Here is an 18,747-nt window from a genome sequence, read left to right as displayed (position 1 = left end):
TAGCCAGGCCGTTTACTTCCATAAGAAGACTCACACTGATGGAGCACCTGTAAATCATAGTCCTTGCTGGCTTTCTTTTTTTATTATTATTTTATTTTATTTTAGCCAGCCTACAATTCAGTTTTCATTGGGGCTACTTAAAGCCCATGAATATAAGCTTTTAGCATGCAGACGTTGTAAGAAATATTAAGTCCTGTGGATTTTAAATGAATTTCAGGTAGAATAAGATTGTAATTTGGGATGTGGACTGACTTCAGCAGTTAATTCAATTGATGCAGCGTAATAGTAATTCAACATAATGTGCTCATGCCATTAGACATGCACAGAAAAATGCTCTAAATAGCTATAATGAATAGTTTGGATTTTGAAAACCTAGGAGAGCAATTTCACCTTGAATCATAACTGGCATCTCTCAGAATGCTTGTGCGTTACAAAAATTCAAAAAGGTGTATGCATTCAAGTAAATTCCAGTGCCACCCTGGGTAAAATTAAATTTTAGTGGCACTCTAACACTTTTGGAGCTGTAGTGATAAAATCTACTCTCACCTAGATAGCTATGGAGGAAACTGTAACCCTGCTTCTAGGAATCTGCAAAACGCTGTGCATAAAAACATAGGGAGAATTTTCCAAGGGGCTAAACATGCAAGTCTTTTTTTTTTTTTTTTAAATTGGAATTTAGGTATTGGAAGAGCTTGATTCTCACCAGCTTAGTTCCAAAGTCATTTAGGTGCCTCTAATCATGCCCAGAGGGCGGTGTGGGTAGTGTTGCTGCTTCTCTCTCAGCTCTGGGTTAAGTCCACCGCCGGCACGGATTGCCACAGCATTGGTGGCACTGCAGTGACTTACAGCAGCCAAGAACCAAACTCTCCATAACTCAGTTTTGTAGCTCCAACAAAAGCAATGGCTAAATTTTTGCTATCAAAGGAATATCCCATTTTTACAGATCCAGCATTTAGTCATGTTAATATTTGGAAGCAATATCAGTAAATCTGTTCCACAACCAAAGAGCTATATTACATTTTTTGGTAGGAGCTTTCAGTCTTAGCTCCTCCTCTCTAGCTCCTTAACAAACAAGTTGGGTCTAACGAGTTAAGAGTTGACATATGTGTGTCACAGTCAAATTGGCAAGATATTTGCTAGCTTATTAAGACAAACAAAGACACAATTTGATTTGCCATACTCAGGCTATCTGTGCTAAGAGAACCCCCTAAACTCTGGTTTCTTTGGAAACATCGCAGGCTGAACCCTGCTGCCTGTTCTGCAGCAAATGCTCTGCTCCCCGGGCAGCTGTTTGGCTGCTGCTTCTCCAGCAGCACTTGCTCCTGTGCTTTCAGGTTTTCTTTCCTCCATCGTTAGGAGGACGTTACAGTGAAGTCCCTCAGGGAGGCATCTGTAAGTTTAACGGGGTGTGCTTCTGTTTTGGGGGCGAATCGGTGGTGTGGGGGGTAGAAGTTGTATGTGTAAGGTATAAGGCATGTAAATACAGGTGAGGTGATGCTGACTGGGGAGGTCTTCATTTCTGTCTGACTACTTGGTGTTACCCATAAACAGTCTTGCCTCTGATTAGGCCTAATCAAAGTGAACAGTAAGGGTTTGATTAAAACGAGTCAGTCCTTTATTCTTCGCTTGTATAATGTGAAGCCAGTTAATCCAGCCCTGAGCCTAATTAATGTTTGCCAGTCTGAAGCAGACAACCCTCCCTCGAATAGTCTGACTAACAGTTGTGACTTGTCATTTTTAAACATTTGTGAATCTGTCTTCATTCCCCTGAAAAATCTCCTTGTGCTTGCACAAGCCATGTGAGACTAGAACAAGGTCTGCGATACCTACGGGACAGATAAATTCTGGAGGCATTTGTTATCTCTGACTCCTCAAGGAAGCTGTGCAGAACTTTGATAGTGTCTAGGACTGGAGTTTTTGTAAGGGGAATCCAGCCACCAAGGTCTTTCTGCATAAGATACTGGCCCAGGTGATCATGTCATAATTTTAGAAGCTTTTGTTTTGAATATTTCACAGCAATAAGATCCTTTAGGCAGAAGGTAGTCTCCCAGGCGCTGAGGTTTTTCTCACTGTCATGAAATCACAGCTGCACATAAGGACCTGGGGGTGTGCAGGAGATGAATGTGTACGGGTACAGAGGTGACATCAGGTACTTCCTGAAGGGCCTGAAATATAACTTGAGATACAGGATATCATAGGCTGTCCTGCTCACATATTCTACTCAGATCTGCTTTATGATATCTTACCATACATGTCAAGCTGTTGGGAAAAGGAATTGAAGCCCCGTATTTTCTCTTTTTAAATACAGCAACAGCAAAAAGCAAAAACAAAAAGCAAACAAACAAACAAAAAAAAAATCACAGAGGACCAAAATGCTTGTGAGTAATTATATCTGGTGAGTGGAGAGCTGTATTAATCTTGAATGGCTGAAGATGTTAATCTTAGGTGAAGATGTTAATCGTAGTCTCTGTATGGTCCCCAATACCTCTATGCTGTTATACTTCAAAGCAGTGGCACCTCGTGTTTTATATTCTTGCTGTCTGCCAATTCTTTCCAGGCTTGCTCATATTTAACAAATCCAGAAATGGATCTGAAACTACTTTTAGAGAGCAATCAGAGCATTTTGCTGGCAATTACTTGCGCCTAATTAACCAGTTAGCCTCAGGACGTCCCTAAGGGAAGGGGAGATCGTTTTAGTGGCAAACACAAGGTTCGCTGTGATGGTCTGAGCCATGTCCTGGAGGACCAGGCTGTCCTTGCAGACCACAGAGGGAGCCTGCTGGGACTGCTGGCTGGACAAAATGCCTCGGGTTGGACAGCTTGAATACCCCTCACTGGATAATTGTCGGCATATTTGGCATACGAGAACCTGGTCCCTTGGAACTCGGTTCCTACAGAAACTTCCAGTATTTTGGTTAATGGCTTTCCCTGCCCTCCACTCCTGACCCAGATAATCCAGTCCTGTTGGTGTTTAAGGTGTGCGTGTCCCACCCCTAGCTTGCCATCCTTCTGCCAAGGGTTCCTTCGTTCTGCGCTCTCCCTGTGGTATGGCTGGTTGCAACCACAGCTGACCTCCCTTGGCAGCGTGCTGATCCCCTGTAACTTCTGCCAGTAAGGAGAAGGAAGGAAAAAAAGCCATGGAAGAAGCAGACCCAATGAAACGTTTGAATCCTATTTTTTTTGGGCAGGCGTAAGATCCATGCTTTTCAGATCCTGTGTATAGTATCACCGCAGACAGGGCCCTCTGCCAACCCTGTCGTCACGAGGCACCATCTCCTGTCAGGGTCAGTTAAGGCAGGCTTTTTTTCTTTGCCAGTAGGGATTGTTGTTTGTGATGAGAGCCAGCGTTTCATATTTGGAAAAAAAAAAAAACACCCTGGAAGTCTTTTTTCTCTCTTCCCTTCAAGAGGCCAGCGGAATGGTCTAAAATAGAGAAAGCTGGTTAATTGGGGAAAGAGTCCCCAAAGGTTCATTCTCCTTTGCATGTGTCCAACAATTCCCTTCTAGGAGACAAAGGCAGGAGATAGGCTCTTATTTCTACGCAGTGGCAAGGGGCTCCCTTTGCATGCTTTGTCCTCTTTGGCTTTGTGGTGGCAGATTGGCAGCTAAGCACACTCCTGTCTGCTCGTTTGGGGCCAGAGTCTTCCTCAGGAATATCAAACTTTGGTGAATATTCCCTTTGAAATTGGTGAGACTAATTGTAGCATAATACAGTTTTTCAGAGGCAGGGAATATGCTCCAATCTGTCTTTTTTTTTTTTTTTTTTTTTAGTAATCAGCTATCTATCCTATAGAAAACAGCTGTTGATACCTGCATATGCTCTGCTCCATGAATAATTCAAATCAAGATTTGATTTAAAGCTTGCAGCACTTAACACTAGTCAACAGAATAATTACGTGATTGGTGCCAAGAGAAACTAGCATCTCTATTAAAGGGAGAGAGGAGCCGATGCTCAAAAGTAGATGAACAAGTTCATTATTCCTGCCTCTGCCACTGACGACCTTCTGTGACCTTGTGGCAAAGATTTTCACTGTCAGATTGATGTGTAGGTGTTGAAGGAAGGGTGGGGAGAAGAGTCTATTGTTTCAAAAATCCCCGAAGCCTTGTGAGGCTTACCTTTATTCCAGTTTGTGGTGCTTTTAGGCCTGTCAAATATTAGTGATATTTATTATGCCAATTGAGAAGTGTTACGTTTAAAGAATTTAAGACACTGTTTTTCTGGGGGAAATTGCTAGAAACTGCAGTAGGGGAAGGAGCTCAATTTTTTTTTTTCACTTTCTGGAAGTACCAGAGTTGGTGACTTTTTAAACAAACCAAAGTTTAATGAAAAATCCAATTCTTCCTAAGCTCTGCTATTGGTCTCAGAGGCTGTCGCTGTTGGTAATGGATTATGAGAACAATGTCATTGAACTGAATTCCCCTTCAAAATGCCACAATTGAAAGGTTGATAAGAACATTTTCACATTCGAGAAAGCTTTTTGATTGTAATAACTTTAATAACTTTAAATTAAGTTATGGATTTATATTAAAATGTATAAAATTAGGAGGTCCCCACATTATGAAGTAGTGCAAAAATCATTAGAATGACTTTGCTGTGCCGATGGATCGAGTCTGATCACTGGCCTTCTGCTTAAGAAGTAAACCTTATTAAAGTAATAATTTTTGATAAGCTTTCAAAATGGTTACCATTTTGCCATTTGCATAATGAAACTGGAAGGAAAGCGACTCAAATCAGTAGGTGGGCCTCACACTGTTCTCCAGCCTTGCTTCGTTTCCAAACATTCAAAATCCAAGTTGAAAATTTGCAGGTGTGGCTGTCATAAATTTTAAGTTAAAGGTCATTAAGGATATAATGCATGCCAAGAGAGGAAAAACACTGTTTCTCCTATTCTGGATTTTTTTTTTCACTTGGCCTTTTGTCTCCAAAAGTTTGGTACACGCCAAGAGTATTTTCATTCTCTTAACTGCTGTTCCTGGATGTGTGCTTACATTGAGGAACCAACACGAACTGTTTAAGTTACCCATTTCCCATTCCTGTTATAATGCCAGGGTCCTGTGCCCTCACACTGAGACGTTTACAAATTTGTAATTAGGATATTTTCCAGCAAACCAACAACATAGCAGGTTGAACGCTATTAGTGAAATTAAACTCCCAAGTGCATTTTGAAGAATGCTGATTACCAGACTAAATAATCCAGAACAAATGACTAGTTTTGAAAGGCTAAGAAACAAAACAAGTAAGACAAGACTTTGGGAATTTTTGTAGCATTTACGTAGTTTTTTCTTTCAAAGTTAGTCATGCAAACCTTGCAAAAGCAGGGTTGCTATAATGTACTTCGCATTTCTGGGGTGATGCTGTTGGTGAAGTGCAGGTAAGATGTCGCAGCATTAATTTATATAACATTTGTACGTGATTCTCTGTTGGCACTCTGAGCTTGCCAGCATCAAAGACTTTTTTTTTTTTCTTTTAAAGGGAACACATCAAAAGATACCAGAGTGCATCCCACCAGTTTTAACTCAGCACAAACAACAGTTTTGTTCTGAAAATAGAGAAAAGTCATATCTGCTGCTGGAAATGGATTTAATATAAAAGCTTTGAAAACAGCTCTCCCCCTGTCCGTTGTGTCCCAGCAGAGGACACCATTTCATCTAGCCTTGCTGCAGCTTCCAGTGGCTTCCTGGGTTGGAGCAAAGTCCGTGCCAACGCCCTTCTGGATCCCTAGGAAAGTTTTCTCTCTGTCATCACTCGTGTTTGGTGTCGACATGCCTGTCCCTCTCTCTGATTGCTGTGACCCTCATCCTCTGCCTATCCCATCTGAACTAGGGATGCTTATTTCCACATACCAGTAAGGAACACTCTTCCTTTACTCCTGACACACTCTTCGATTTTGCCCACGCTGCAGCACGCAAGGCAGAGCAACCTTCACCTTTCCTGCCTAGCCCCGTAATAGAGGTATACACACTAGTAATTGTGAGAACAAACACTTCTGCCATCAATCACTGTTTTCCATCTATGGGACTTAACTCCTAGCCAGCGTATCTGGACAGAGCAGCCTCAATTTCACTGAAGCAACAGCTTCTTTGTGTCAAGGGCACGTCGGCTCTGCGCTGTGCTAACACATCAGCACTGCAAACAATGGCGAATGCAGATATGGGATTTAAAAGAGGGCTAATTTGTTTGGAAGTGGTTGTTGAAGAGCACATAATGCAAAGCCATATGGCTGAGAACTTTCATACAAAATGAATTCCATCATAATCCGGTAGGGTCTGCTTGTTGCCATTTTCCCAAGTACCTTTTTCATGTTCAAAGAATCTGTGATATTCATTGAGCAACTCTTGCATACAGATCCAGGAAAATAAGTATAGCTGCTGTTCCTAGTGTTTCCATGTCAGATAAGTACATGCTTATAGCAGAGTGATTTTTCTTTTTCTTTTTTTTTTTTTGTTCACTGCCATTAGAGCTATCATGCCAAAACAATGAATAATGGCTCTACAGCAAAGGCATGACAGTCAATTATCTGGCCATACATACCAAGGTGAATGCAATAGGTCTTATAATGTCTCCGGTGAGAAATTTTGGTACCTTTGAGCCTTCTGTAGCCATAAACTGAAATTACTGCAGTAACTTTTCAGCACAGTGCTAAAACTCTAACAGTATGCTTTGTTTTACATTTGATTTTCCACCATATTCATCCTTCAGGCATTACTGGATTGGGACTTTTTTAAAGGGCCCTACTTTGTGAACTAATTATGACAAATGTCGATATGACATCTGTTGCTCACTTTAAATTACCTCTTAGTCTGCTGGAATTCATCTTGAAGGCATTTTTGTAATGAATTTTTTTCATGAGCATTAATACAACCTGTGGGAGATCTGAATAAAAAAGAAAATCTACCAGTCCTGCCAAGAGAATAGCTTATGTGCCAGCTGCTATTTTTTGTTGTTGTTATCCCGCTTTCTGTGGTATTAATACAGATGGTTTCCAAGGTACTTTAAATAGATAACAGGTTGTTATATTATGGAGAAATTCTCCTTGAGAAGAAAGTGAATAATTAGGACTGCTTCCTGAGCAAACCTCTTTCATGACCCAGAAGTTGCTGCATTCAGTGACTAAACCTTGTGTTTTTCATAGGAGACTGTGGTGGTCCGTCTTGTAGACGTACTTCCCGCTGCATCCAGGATTAGTGAATGATTTCTCAGGTTATCTTTTTCTGTGGCCAGTCAGTAGCAGAGCAAAAGAGTTTATCCCTGGGTTCTAGATGAGATTTCCCATGCAGCTATTTGGGTGACATTCACTAATTTTTTTTTTTTAGCACCTGTCTGATCAACATTTTACCTGCTGTGTTTTAGTTCAAAGTTATAAATATGGCTTATTAAACTATGTTAAATGATTGTAATAATTCAACCCATATGTGAAGGAAACCCCATCAGGTTTGTGAAAGCTAACTTTGTGTTAATGTACATCTGTCACAATTTCTGTAGATATAAATGGATGCGAGTCGCGCAGTGGTTGGTGAATATTAACCTTTGGGAAGGGGAATGCTTCTTATGTGTCAGACTTCTTAAAAAAATAAAATATTTAGAGGGCAACTCAGTGAAAAGATGCTGTTAGGTTCTGAAATGTTATGGAAGTCATACAATATTTGTGCAGATGGCCTTGGTCAAAACAAATCCTTTTCAATGCAGGTTTCATAAAGGCTTGATGAGGGAACGATTTCTGAAATCCTTTTGTGTCCATATGTAGTGAAATTCCTGCAGAATAGATTTGAGGCTTGCACCTGCTGCAGTATTTGGTAATGCTAGACAGCAGTATTAGCAGGTCATGATTAGCAGAAGCGTCACACGAGTGCAGAATAAAACAGTTAGCATTCTTGGCAAGGAAAGCAAGTGGGAAATAGTTTCTTTCTGCTTTTCCTGATCTTAACGTGGACATGTCAGGAGACATTTTTAATGGATGGATTTCAATGCTCGTGGTTATTAAAAGGGCTTTTCATAGTCCATGGAGATATTGTCTTAGTCTAGATTTTTTGTTTGTTTGTTTTTTGTACTGCTGTTCATTTAATTCTTCAAAGTGGTTGTAATCATGACACTTTGCATTTTGTTCCACAGAAATACCTCAGGAGCTTTTTTTCTGCAATGCTGAAATCTCCATCATCTCCTCTGCACATTGATAAAGTGGGGTCAACTCTGTCTAAACACACCATCTGCGAGTTCTCACCCTTCTTCAGGAAAGGAGTTTTTGACTATAGCAGCCATGGGACCAGCTAATATGCCATGACCTTTGTGCCGGAGGAGCACAGACAGTGGTGCCTTCACTCGTGGTACGAGTGAACTGAGGGGGAAGAAAAAAGGGTATCTTCTTTCATGCCTGAGAAGTTGCATCAAACCAACTCCAGCTAAAGACAGCTATGCCCTGACGCTAGCTTTTGTCCTCTGCCACTTCGCATTAATTTGAGAAGTGCCTGCATTTTCCTGGCATGGGGTATGCAGACGTTGTTCTGTGAGTTGCTCTGTTAATACCGTACGAAAGTTCTGACTCACGTGCTGGGTTTGGATCCACTCCTCAGTGGGAACGCTTCCCTCACTTCTGCTCAGACAATTTGTTATGGTCGTGTGAGATCATCTCGTGTTGCCTGTGCTGGTGTGTCATACTGACAGGGTTTTTGAGCAGCCTTTCGGTTTCTGTCCAAATTGCTCCTTAAAGAACATTGCCTCTTTTGATTCCTTATAGCATACTGTGGCATTTAAGGTAATGCTCATACTTTGCTGTTGTTTCTCTTTTTTCCCCAGCACATATGTTATAAGTATTTGACTGTACAAATGTATCGTTTTTCTCAGAAGAAGTTAAGGGCCTGAGTGACTTGAATGTTTACAAAATATATACAGCAGAAAGAATATCATTTAAAACCTGTAGAAGTCTTCCACTCTTGGTTATTTTGAAGCAGAATAAATCACTTGACACTAATTGAGAAGTAAAGGAAGCAATAGTTAACCGAAGACTGCGGTCATCATCTTTTCACATTTTCTAATTACCTGGACCGTAAGTGGATACTGTGCAGTGTACAGAGCGCAAAGCTATGCATAAAGCTAATGCAAAGTGCTATATTTCTGTTTTTGAAAAACAGCTTCTTCACAAGAACATAACACTGTAAGACCTCAATTTTATTTGCATCAGTTAAAATTTGCAGGATTTTACTAACAGTACTTTAAAATTACTCAGGATTTATTCAGACTTGCACATGTATATACAAGAACTAATTTTATATTGCTGCAGATCCAAAAATATGTATACACTGTGACTGGAAGTGGGTACGTGTACATGTTAATGTATAATTGGTTGTATAAAAAGCAGAATAAAGCGGCTTTCGGTTATTAAAATGCATAATGGAAGGTAGGTTTTGTGTGCCATTTCTTGGGAGTATGAAGCATTTGGGAGTTGCCATCATTGACCACCAGTAGGTCTTGGTAATCAAACTATTTCATATTGTAGAAAATAGTTATTAAAACCTGAAGTAACAACACTGGTAACATTTTTATTTCATGACCTAAATTATAACAACAATAATGGTTTACATTTAATACAATGAATAAAGACAATTGGATTCCATTACTAAGACTAGCCTGCTACGATAAGCGTTTCTAATTAAACAAACAAGCAAAAAGATTAGAATGGATCATTAAAATTTTGAGAGTATTATAATTATTTTGATTTGTTTCACTGAAAACAGCTAAAATTAAGGTAAAATTTCAAAGCCACCAAAGACCTATTGTCAGTGGGGATACCAGGGTAGACTTAAATGTCTTTGTGTATATGTGACTATCTGAATGCCTTTTAAATATCTGTCTCTTGGGACTTAGGCATCGTAATAATTTAAATTGGGAACCAGGTTCTTAGGTGACTCATTCCAATCAAACCTGTTGATGGCCCTGCATCCTGTATCCCAGCTGTTCCCAGTCTTCCTCAAGCACTTCCACATGGGAGTGCTAACTTCACCAGCGCATCATCAAAAACAGGGACCCAACCTCACTGTCCTCACCGTGCCCTGTGCTTGTATTGCACCTCTCAATTTTCTCCCAGCACCTTTCTGTGCGCGTATCATCCCCCTGACCAGGCGGCCACATCCTCATTTCCAGTTTGTAGCTCCCTTCCTTCTTTCAGCCTGCCATTTGGCTTTGCCCACACTTCCCAAAGCAGAAAGCTGAGGTTGGGCGCTTGCTGGGTGTTCCTGTGGTAAGCTGGATAACTGGAGTTTGATGTTGCTGCACGCATTGATGGAAGCTTGGTATTTTCACTGTATTAACTCTGATGGCCCATGTGAGTGCTTCACAGAGACAGAAATCGGGCACGATACTGCTGGGTTTTGTAGCGGCCTGGGAACCTTGACCCTAAATCTCACTGCAAAATCAGAAAGTCTTTTCTGTCTCTTCTGGCCTGGCCTGCTCCTCCTCCTGCCTCATTGCACTGTGATATGATAAAGAATTAATGCTGAAGAGTTTTAAAAATTGAATTTTACATAACTGTCTGTAGAGCATTACTTCCTGTGTGCCGCTTCTGTGATAGAACCTGGCAGGGCAAGAAACGGCAGGCTGCTTTATCTGCTGTGCAAAACCAGTTTCTGCAGATTTTCTACCTGAAAAACCATCAGTAGTGCCAAGTGCTTTCCCATGGCAGCCAGTGCAGTGCCTGACGAGGGAAACTGTCGTGCCACACAGCAAACACTAGTCTGGGAGAAGGGCTGAGCACGCAGGGCTCCCGGAGGTAAGTCACGTGCCTCATGTCAGTTTGGATTTGGAGAACCTGTGCAAGAAAAACACACTTGGACTGAGTTAAGTCGAGTGAAAAGTTGAATATTCGTATTTTTCACATGAGTTCAAAAGATGACTTGTGCTCGGTTCCTGTCTACAGTACAAATTAATTCAGGGAGGACCAGATGCTCTAGTGGTATAAATCTGCCAATAAGGTGGCTAATTTATGTTGGCTAGTTTATCTGGCCTGCAGCGTTAAATGTGTATGTTGCAAATAACAAAGTAAAGGCCGATTAATCACTCCATTTAAAATGTCACCAAGTTAAAAGCTAGAGAAATGCAAGTGTAAGCATGCAATTAGGACTGCAGCCTCAGGCTACCAGCTTTTCCCACCTTCTTATATATTCTTCAGCGTGACCCAGAGTTTAATAAATGATTGCAAGGTACGGCTAGGCTATGAGGCATCTTTTAATGGTATCATCACTAAGAATATGATGGTTTATAACCTACAGTCTTTAAGCCGGACCGTGTCTCTTCGTAAGAAGTTTTCAATAGAAGCCGAGATGTATGTTGAAATTACTGGCTATATACAAGATGTCCTAACTGCATTCCTGCATAGTTTTCCTCAGGCTATAAAATTGTCCATTAATTCTGCTTTCAAAATATTGTCACTTTCAGAAATGAAAGTGACTTTTGTGGAAGAGTCATCTCCAGGGCCAGTACAGGTTTTTCAGAGAGCCTCTGTAATTGTGCCTGTGGGCTCTGCATCGGCGAAGTCCTTAAGCAAAAGCTTGACTTTTGTTGTAGGCCTGCTTATATATAAAGCAAAGTGTATATTTGTGCTTTACTGACCTGAGGCCATTGTTCTTGGCTTTTGAACTGAAGTTGTGCCTCCATTTGAGTCATCGGACCACTTGGCTCATAACCTTGATGACCCTGCAACAATTTTTCATTGATAGGGATGCACAAAAAAAAGGCCAAGAGACACAGTGGAGTTGGTGCTGAACTATTTTTCTGTGTGATAATTCAAAAAAACTCTAGGCAAACCCACCTTGTTGGTCTTGACCCCCCACTCCCTAACTGGAATTACTTTTCCTCCGAATATGCTGCTGCTTGTAGGAAAGAGGTGTTAGAGCAGCCCCTGAAGCCCTGCTGCTACAGAGCTCCTGGCAGTCCCCATGCTCCATGACAGCCCGCAGGGCAAGTTCTAAAGCTGATACCCAGCTGCTGCTGCTGTCCTGATCCATGTGAAGATCTTTGCAATTGCCCTAAAAATGTGAAGGAAAAAAAAAAAAAAAAACCAAACAAACAAACAAACAAAAAAAGCCTCGGTAGAACTTGGTTGATTACTTCAAGTTTTTTGTGGTTGTTGCAGATAAAATGAGAAACCGAACTAAGGAAAAATAATAATAAAAACAGAATAAAAAAAAAAAATAAACCTGTGCAGGACACTGTGAATGTGTTGCTCCAGACATTCAGACACAATCTTTCCAGTTTAATCAATGAGTCTTTAAAAACTATTGCAGAATTTCCCATTTATTGTTCATGCGAACCATCCTGTATGAGAATGAGCAATATGTTGTACTAGACTGTGATAAAGCTTGCAATTTTCTAGTCTGCCAACTTGCTGCTTTATCTTTTCACTGAAGCTCCAAAATCCTAAGAAATGAATTATTTTAACTTGGCGAGATTCTTATGTTCAGCGCCAGGTTTGTTTTTTCTCTATTTCCTTAGAGCCTGGGGGGGAGGGGGGGTGGGGGGGGGGGGGGCAGGGAATTAAAGAAAAACATAACTTTGGATAAGTTGAGGAGCAAAAACGTTCTGGCTTCCAACCTCTTCACGGCAAGTAGAAGGTGTTCTTTCACGGGGAGGTCTTTATGAGCAACTATCATCTGTGGAGTTGCAACCGGCCTTAAGATCTGGTTAAAGGGTTGAAGTCCTCGTGTTTTCTTGGCAGACCTGTGAAGTATATTTTTTTATACTAGGTCTTTTTTTTTTTTTTAATATATAATTTTAAGAGATTGGTTGCAGAACAGAATGCTGTAATAAACACACTTCTTTTCAGAACAGTGACAACTAAACGACTTGGATGCAGGACTCGAAGGTATACTAACTACATTTGCTGACAATACTAAATAGGGAGGAGCTGTTGACTCCCTCAAGGGTGGAGGGAGATTTTTAAAATTTGGGAGTGGGGGAGGAACCTTGTAAAGTGATGGCATTAATGTTTGATAAAATGGAAGCAAGATTTTGGAGTAGTGCATTTTACCTCATGTCTCTACTGCATAAAAAGCCTTAGCAGCAAAAAATGCAGGCAGCAGGGAAGTCCTGGTCTTTATTTCCATTTTCGTTAAAATTTCGTTTTAGCTGCCGATGTTTTTCTCCAGTGCCATGCTGACAGCTGAAGTGTCAGCTCCCCATAGCACAGCTCGCATGCTCACAGTGTTCCAGCAGCATTTTTGTTGTTGTTTTTAAGAAATTGGCCTGTTTCTTGAGTTTTCGGAGCTCTACAGACTTTTTCAAAGTCCCTGGCAGTTTCTTTTGATAGCTTCTTCTATCTTCACATAACAATTTTGTCCGAATGGCTTGTTCTCATTCTTTGTAAATTTTCAATTATTTCCTTTCTGTTTTCCTGCTTTACAGACACTTTAGAAGAATGTGTTGGGAAGATTTGAAGAAAAAGAAAAGCCTTTTTTTTTTTTTTTTTTCTTTTTCTTTCTTTTTTTTTTTTTTAAGAGGTAGTTGTCTCATCTTCTGATCTAACAAAGTGGAACATGAGTTCTTTGATCTTTATACATATTTGAACTTCTGAGCCTTCAAAGGTCTCTCATGCTACAGCTTTGGGGGCATTACTGTACTTTTTAATGATCATTCCTATATTCTTTTCCATTGTAATTAACATTTGACATGGGCTTTTCTTCAAACAACATGTCTGAGGAGAGGAAACCTGCCTAATGATACCTCCTTGTTTAGGTCTGGAGGTCTTAACTGGGCTCTGCCTTTTGTCACCATCGCTGCCAAACAACATATTTCCTCCACGTGAACCTGTTTTAATGTTGCCTTGAGACAGGAGTTGCCTCTGTGGTAATCTGTTTTTCCTTAAGATGGAATGGAGCTCACTGACTGAGGCAAGGTTTTAGTCGTGATCTGCAAAAAATCAATGTCCTTGCTTTTTTGGTATTGGGAATTCCCCCTGAAATCAGGATCTCTAAGATGAGGAGAAAAAGAGATGGTGTGATTTGGGAGCCCTCAGTGTGTTTTCAGGACCTCTGCATCACGGTTGTCTCTTATTCCCTTACATGGATATTTGGATGATGCATGAGTTGGAAATTATTCCCTTTCATGGTGAAAATGAGCATACTGTTAATGAGAGCTTCAAGAACTGGTCTCTGGAACTGAAACCATCCAAGTATCAAATCACCTGTTGTTCCCATTGAGTTCAGCTGGTAATTTACTGTGCAAAAGCAAGCCATGGGCCATTTCTGTCCATAACTCTCGCTATTTCTCCTCATTTTTGTAGCTGAGCAACACGAGAAGAGTGTTGGACAGTGCAGAGGTAATACCACATTGAATGTAAAGCTTAGCAGAAGACCGTGTGAGGGTTTCAATATCTATCTCAAGTTGTCCAGTAACCAGATCTGTCCAGTTATTTTCCATTTTTGAGCTCAGCAGTGTTTGTTAGTGCAGTGTGGATGAAGCAAGCAGCCAGTTCCAAGAAGCAAGCACTTCCAGGAGGCACAGCAGACGCCCTCCGTGCTCCAGCACAAGATTGTTTGGCTGCATGTGAAATCAGACTCTCGGTCGGGCTTCCAAGCTGCCCGAGCATATTCATTCTGGCACCTGCTTCCGTAAGCAGGTGCTCTGGTTTATGTGTCCAGATGAAGCTACCTCTTAACATCTTAATTACGTTCCAGACTTTGACTTTATCTGTCGTGTGAGTAGCACTGGGTGTCGTTGAGAAAAGCAACGGAGAATTTAGGTATGCAAAAATAAAAACATTGCAAGAAAATTAAAAGCAACCACAAAAACGATGTGCTTGTTCTAAGCATACGTGTTACATTTTTTTAACTTTTTTTTAACCTGTGGTAACAATAACATTTGCATAGCGTTATCTGCTCTGCTGAATGGAGCCAGAATTGCTCAAATGTAGCAGGCGCACAAGCAAATGAGAGCATCCTTCGGCACAGCAGCGCATTTCGTATGCAAAAGAGTTTCAGTTCCCCTGTTCTGTGGCGGTGGTAGCACAAGGCACGATACGACAGCAGAGTGCACCAGTGAGAAATGCCAAGGGCTTCCCAGTCTGAACTGGGACTCTGTTAGGGTACACTGGCTACGTCTGTTTCCTTCTGTGTGACCTCAGTCTTGCATGGTATTGCAAAGTCACTCTGCGAAGTTTGGCCTTTGCGTTTGGGATGAGATTTTACACGACAAGTTTTGCTGTTTTAGTAATGCCTGTCTGGCATCTTGCACCTTGCAGGACAAAAGGCTTGTAGCAATTTTGACTACACCGTTATTAAAGCTGTTGTAGTATCTTTCCAGCAGGAACTTGACAAGGCTGTTAAATGAGAATGCCTAGGTGACATCCTGGAAAAATAGAGCAAGCAGGATCTTCTTGCGTTGAGTGATTTCTTAGCCAGGTAGGAGGGGTTGGGCTGTGGTTATTCAGGCTTCCCAGAGCTCTCTGCTGAAAAATTCATTGTCAGTGTCCCTCTCCTCAGAGATGGGCAGAACTCAGAATAGCTTAATTTGCTCTGCGAGCTTGTGGTTTGTCTGCACGTTGGCCAATATCCAGTGTTTGGGTGGACGTGTTCCTTCTTGTGGTTGGTGCCCATTGAACAAGTAGGAAATCATCAGTGGTGGGAGGGTAAACGGAAGGCAGAAAGGGGCAAAGAGAGGAGCTGGTGTCACTTGGGCACCTCAAGAGCTAAGTCGGACACAGTGTCTCCATGTTATCCAGCCAGAATCAAGTCACTTGAGCTGCTGCTTTCCCTTTGCCCTGGTATAATCCTGAGGAAGCTCAGCACTTGCTGATCACTTCATACGACTTTTGCACAAGTCAGGGCGAAGGAGCTGCTCTGGATTTTCTTTGTGGGTTTCCAATGGTGTTCAGTTTCTCCAGTTCCTGTGCTCGGTGTCTTTTTAGAGTAACTCATGGTTCAGTTCCAGTTGTTTTGGAGATGGTGTGTGTTGTGTTGGTTCCTTTTCGCTCCCTGGGTGTAAGTTTTTTACTTACATATTTTACTGTGTAAGTATTACATCCCTTGGTGTAAGTATTTTACTTACTGTCCCCTTACGTATTGCCAAGTGGGGGGGGAGGGAGCTGAAGTACCAGCTTGTTTTCATATTTCCTCTCTGTTCTTCCAACATTATGATGTTCAAACCCCTCGTTTTCACCTTCACATAGAATTTCACCTTCAAGGACAATTTTACACTCTGGTTGGTCTCCAGGTAACCTAAATTTTTCATTCCTTTATTATTAAGCCTACGCTTGTAACTGAAACTGAACTCTCATCCCTTTTCAAATTAACCCCTTGGTGCAAAATGTCAAGGATTTTCCAACTCTATCAAATGGAAGTTACTGAAGCCAGCAACCTATTGACACCAAGGGGTTAACCCATTAGCAACTATTTAATGTCCTCGGCTTTAATCTACGGAATCACAAGTAGCGCTGTGACTTCCTAACCCCGCCACAAAAATGTCCCAGAACTCTTATTATTAGGTCTTCCATTTAAGGATAGACTTGGGAGAAAACCAAACAACTTTACAGCTGTAAATGAAAACAAATAAAGGGCCTGGAATTGGAAACCAGAAGTAATTAAAAAAAAAAAAAATGCATCCCATGTTAACGGCCCTCAAGGCAAAAGCAACTCTTAATTACAAGAAATGCAAGGGGGAAAAAATCCTCAGAATGCGTTTATCCTCTGTTGTTTGCTCCACAGTTCCCTCCTGCCTTTCTCCTTAGCAGCCTCCTGGGGTATTACTGGGGATGGGATCGGGCTTCTCTAAGGGAAAACTCGTCACAGCTGGGGCCGTGGCACCAAACACTGGATTTTCTCTCAGGAGGTGGGGATCCTGGGGTGTTCAGAGTGTAGGAGAGAAGGGTCAGCACCAGGATGCTCGTGGGAATCAGGGGGTGAGATGGGAGGGAGAGGAGAGTGCTAGGATTGGCGTGGCTTTTTTCCAGAGGCTTTTTCCTCTGTGTCCATCTCTGGTGTACTCCCTGTGCTGTCACGTTGGGTTGCGGAGGTGTACCCCGACACGTGTCAACCTGTACATGAGACTGCTGGGACAAGCACGGCTGCTCTCAGTAAGGACACGTGGATGCTGCAGAGCCACTCCAGGACGTGAGAGTGGAGGAGGCTCCGAGGCATCCCGCTGCTCCTGCTCCCCGTGCTGGAGCTGTCGACAGATGGCTTGCATATTTGAGAAACCAAAGCCAGGCTTTCTGCAGACGCGCAGGGTACCCTGGAGATCCCCTCCTCGCCAGCTATTAGCTCAGGTAGCGCAAATAGACCAGGGAGGAAGAAACGAGCTTTCCATCTGACTCCATCACCAAATGTTCCTTCCCTGCAGCACGTGGGGTGGGAGCGAGAGCCGTGGGCAGACGGCGAGGAGGACCCCAAGGGTACGGGACGAGTGCTCTTTTCCCCAGCTTGCTCCCCGTGCTGCTTGGGTATGGGCCGGGTTCACAGCTTCGTTTTATGGGCACATAAAGCAAGTTAGTTTAAAAAGCAAAACGTGTGTGCAGTGTAACGGGCAGATAGATGAGGGGGTGTAGGGATTGAGGACGGGGTGGGGGTGAGTTTGGGTTTGTAGAGGCTGGTAAATCTTTGGGCATTTGGGTTTTTGGAGGAGCGAGCTCAAAGTAAGATTTATGTGCATGGTGTTCTTCCTTAGGGAAATGCCAATTACCTGTAATTGTACGATCAGTGAGGCTGGAGACTGGCAGTCTCACCTAGTGTGTTATTCCAGATACGCTGCTTTCCTCTTACCATTGCCTGGTTTTTCTTCTACAGAAATGTCTTGACAAGATACTGCAGCAATTCTCCTGACAGATCTGATGGTCCACCTCTGCTGCGGAGGCTTTAGAAGGTATTTGCTCAAGGAAAGCAAGTTCCCAGAACCACCAGTTCTGTGAAAATACTAAATTAGGATATTAGTTATTAAATTCTACTACACAAATTACCATTTATATCATTATAAAACTGTCTCTACTGAGCAACCATTTTTATGGTGATGATCCTAGTATTTACATAAAAATTGCAGTACACAAGGTAAATTATGTATTCCAACCTGCAATTTTTGCTGAGGATTTGCACATGCAGAATAAATTATTTTCTCCTTCTTAAGCAACAGTAATCATAAGTACTGTGCAGAAACATTCATAACTGTGGTCTCACATGAAAGATACTTTTTCTTCCCTTAACCTGCTGTAATTACAGCGTACATCAATTCCACCATAGGTAGATACACCAGTTCCCCCCCAACCCCCCCTTCTCCTCATACAATTTTAATGACTATCCCTGCTTAGAATACAACATTTTAAATTAAAAAATTAAAAATTTAGAAGTAGATTGTTTCCCTGACAACAGCGACAGCAACATTTAATTCCCCCCTGTGTCATTTGTAAATAAATACATACAGTTGCTGATACTAGTGAGATAATGTGCCTGAGGCTAATTGTGCCATTACAAATATTTTGAGCCTGAGTTTGATAATGCAGGTCGTGGTACTTAAATATGTATGAACTGAACTAATTTAACCTTCTTGCTGCTTACCAGCATATTGACAAACCCCTTCTTAGCGGGGCTGTGCGGACATCGCAAAGCAGCTGGATTATCTGGGGTTGGGTTGAGGTGTTTGGGTTCTTTGGGATCTCCGGCAGCAGCCCTGGGGAAGAGGCTGGTGTGGGATCCACCTGTGTTCATAAACTAGCCCCAGGGCTGCTCCCAGGACAGGGGGAGCTGTTTCTGGGTGGGTTTTGTTCACAACCACGAGTG

General features: G+C 41.9%; 1 protein-coding gene across 4 annotated transcripts in view; it reads left to right on the top strand.

Annotated features, from left to right (window-relative positions):
• KIF16B (kinesin family member 16B) overlaps positions 1-12,029 on the top strand; it is a 142,744-nt gene extending 130,715 nt beyond the window's left edge. For all 4 annotated transcript variants that reach the window (XM_035320233.1, XM_035320230.1, XM_035320232.1 and 1 more), the window contains one exon: positions 8,111-12,029. In XM_035320233.1, coding sequence (XP_035176124.1) covers positions 8,111-8,269 — 159 coding nt within the window. In that variant the 3' untranslated portion in view covers positions 8,270-12,029. The remainder of the gene's footprint in view (positions 1-8,110) is intronic.
• Positions 12,030-18,747: the final 6,718 nt, after the last annotated feature.

The sequence above is a fragment of the Oxyura jamaicensis genome, chromosome 3 (genome assembly GCF_011077185.1).
Source record: "Oxyura jamaicensis isolate SHBP4307 breed ruddy duck chromosome 3, BPBGC_Ojam_1.0, whole genome shotgun sequence".
Classification (NCBI taxonomy): Eukaryota; Metazoa; Chordata; class Aves; order Anseriformes; family Anatidae; genus Oxyura; species Oxyura jamaicensis.
This window is presented reverse-complemented; position numbering and strand designations above follow the sequence as displayed.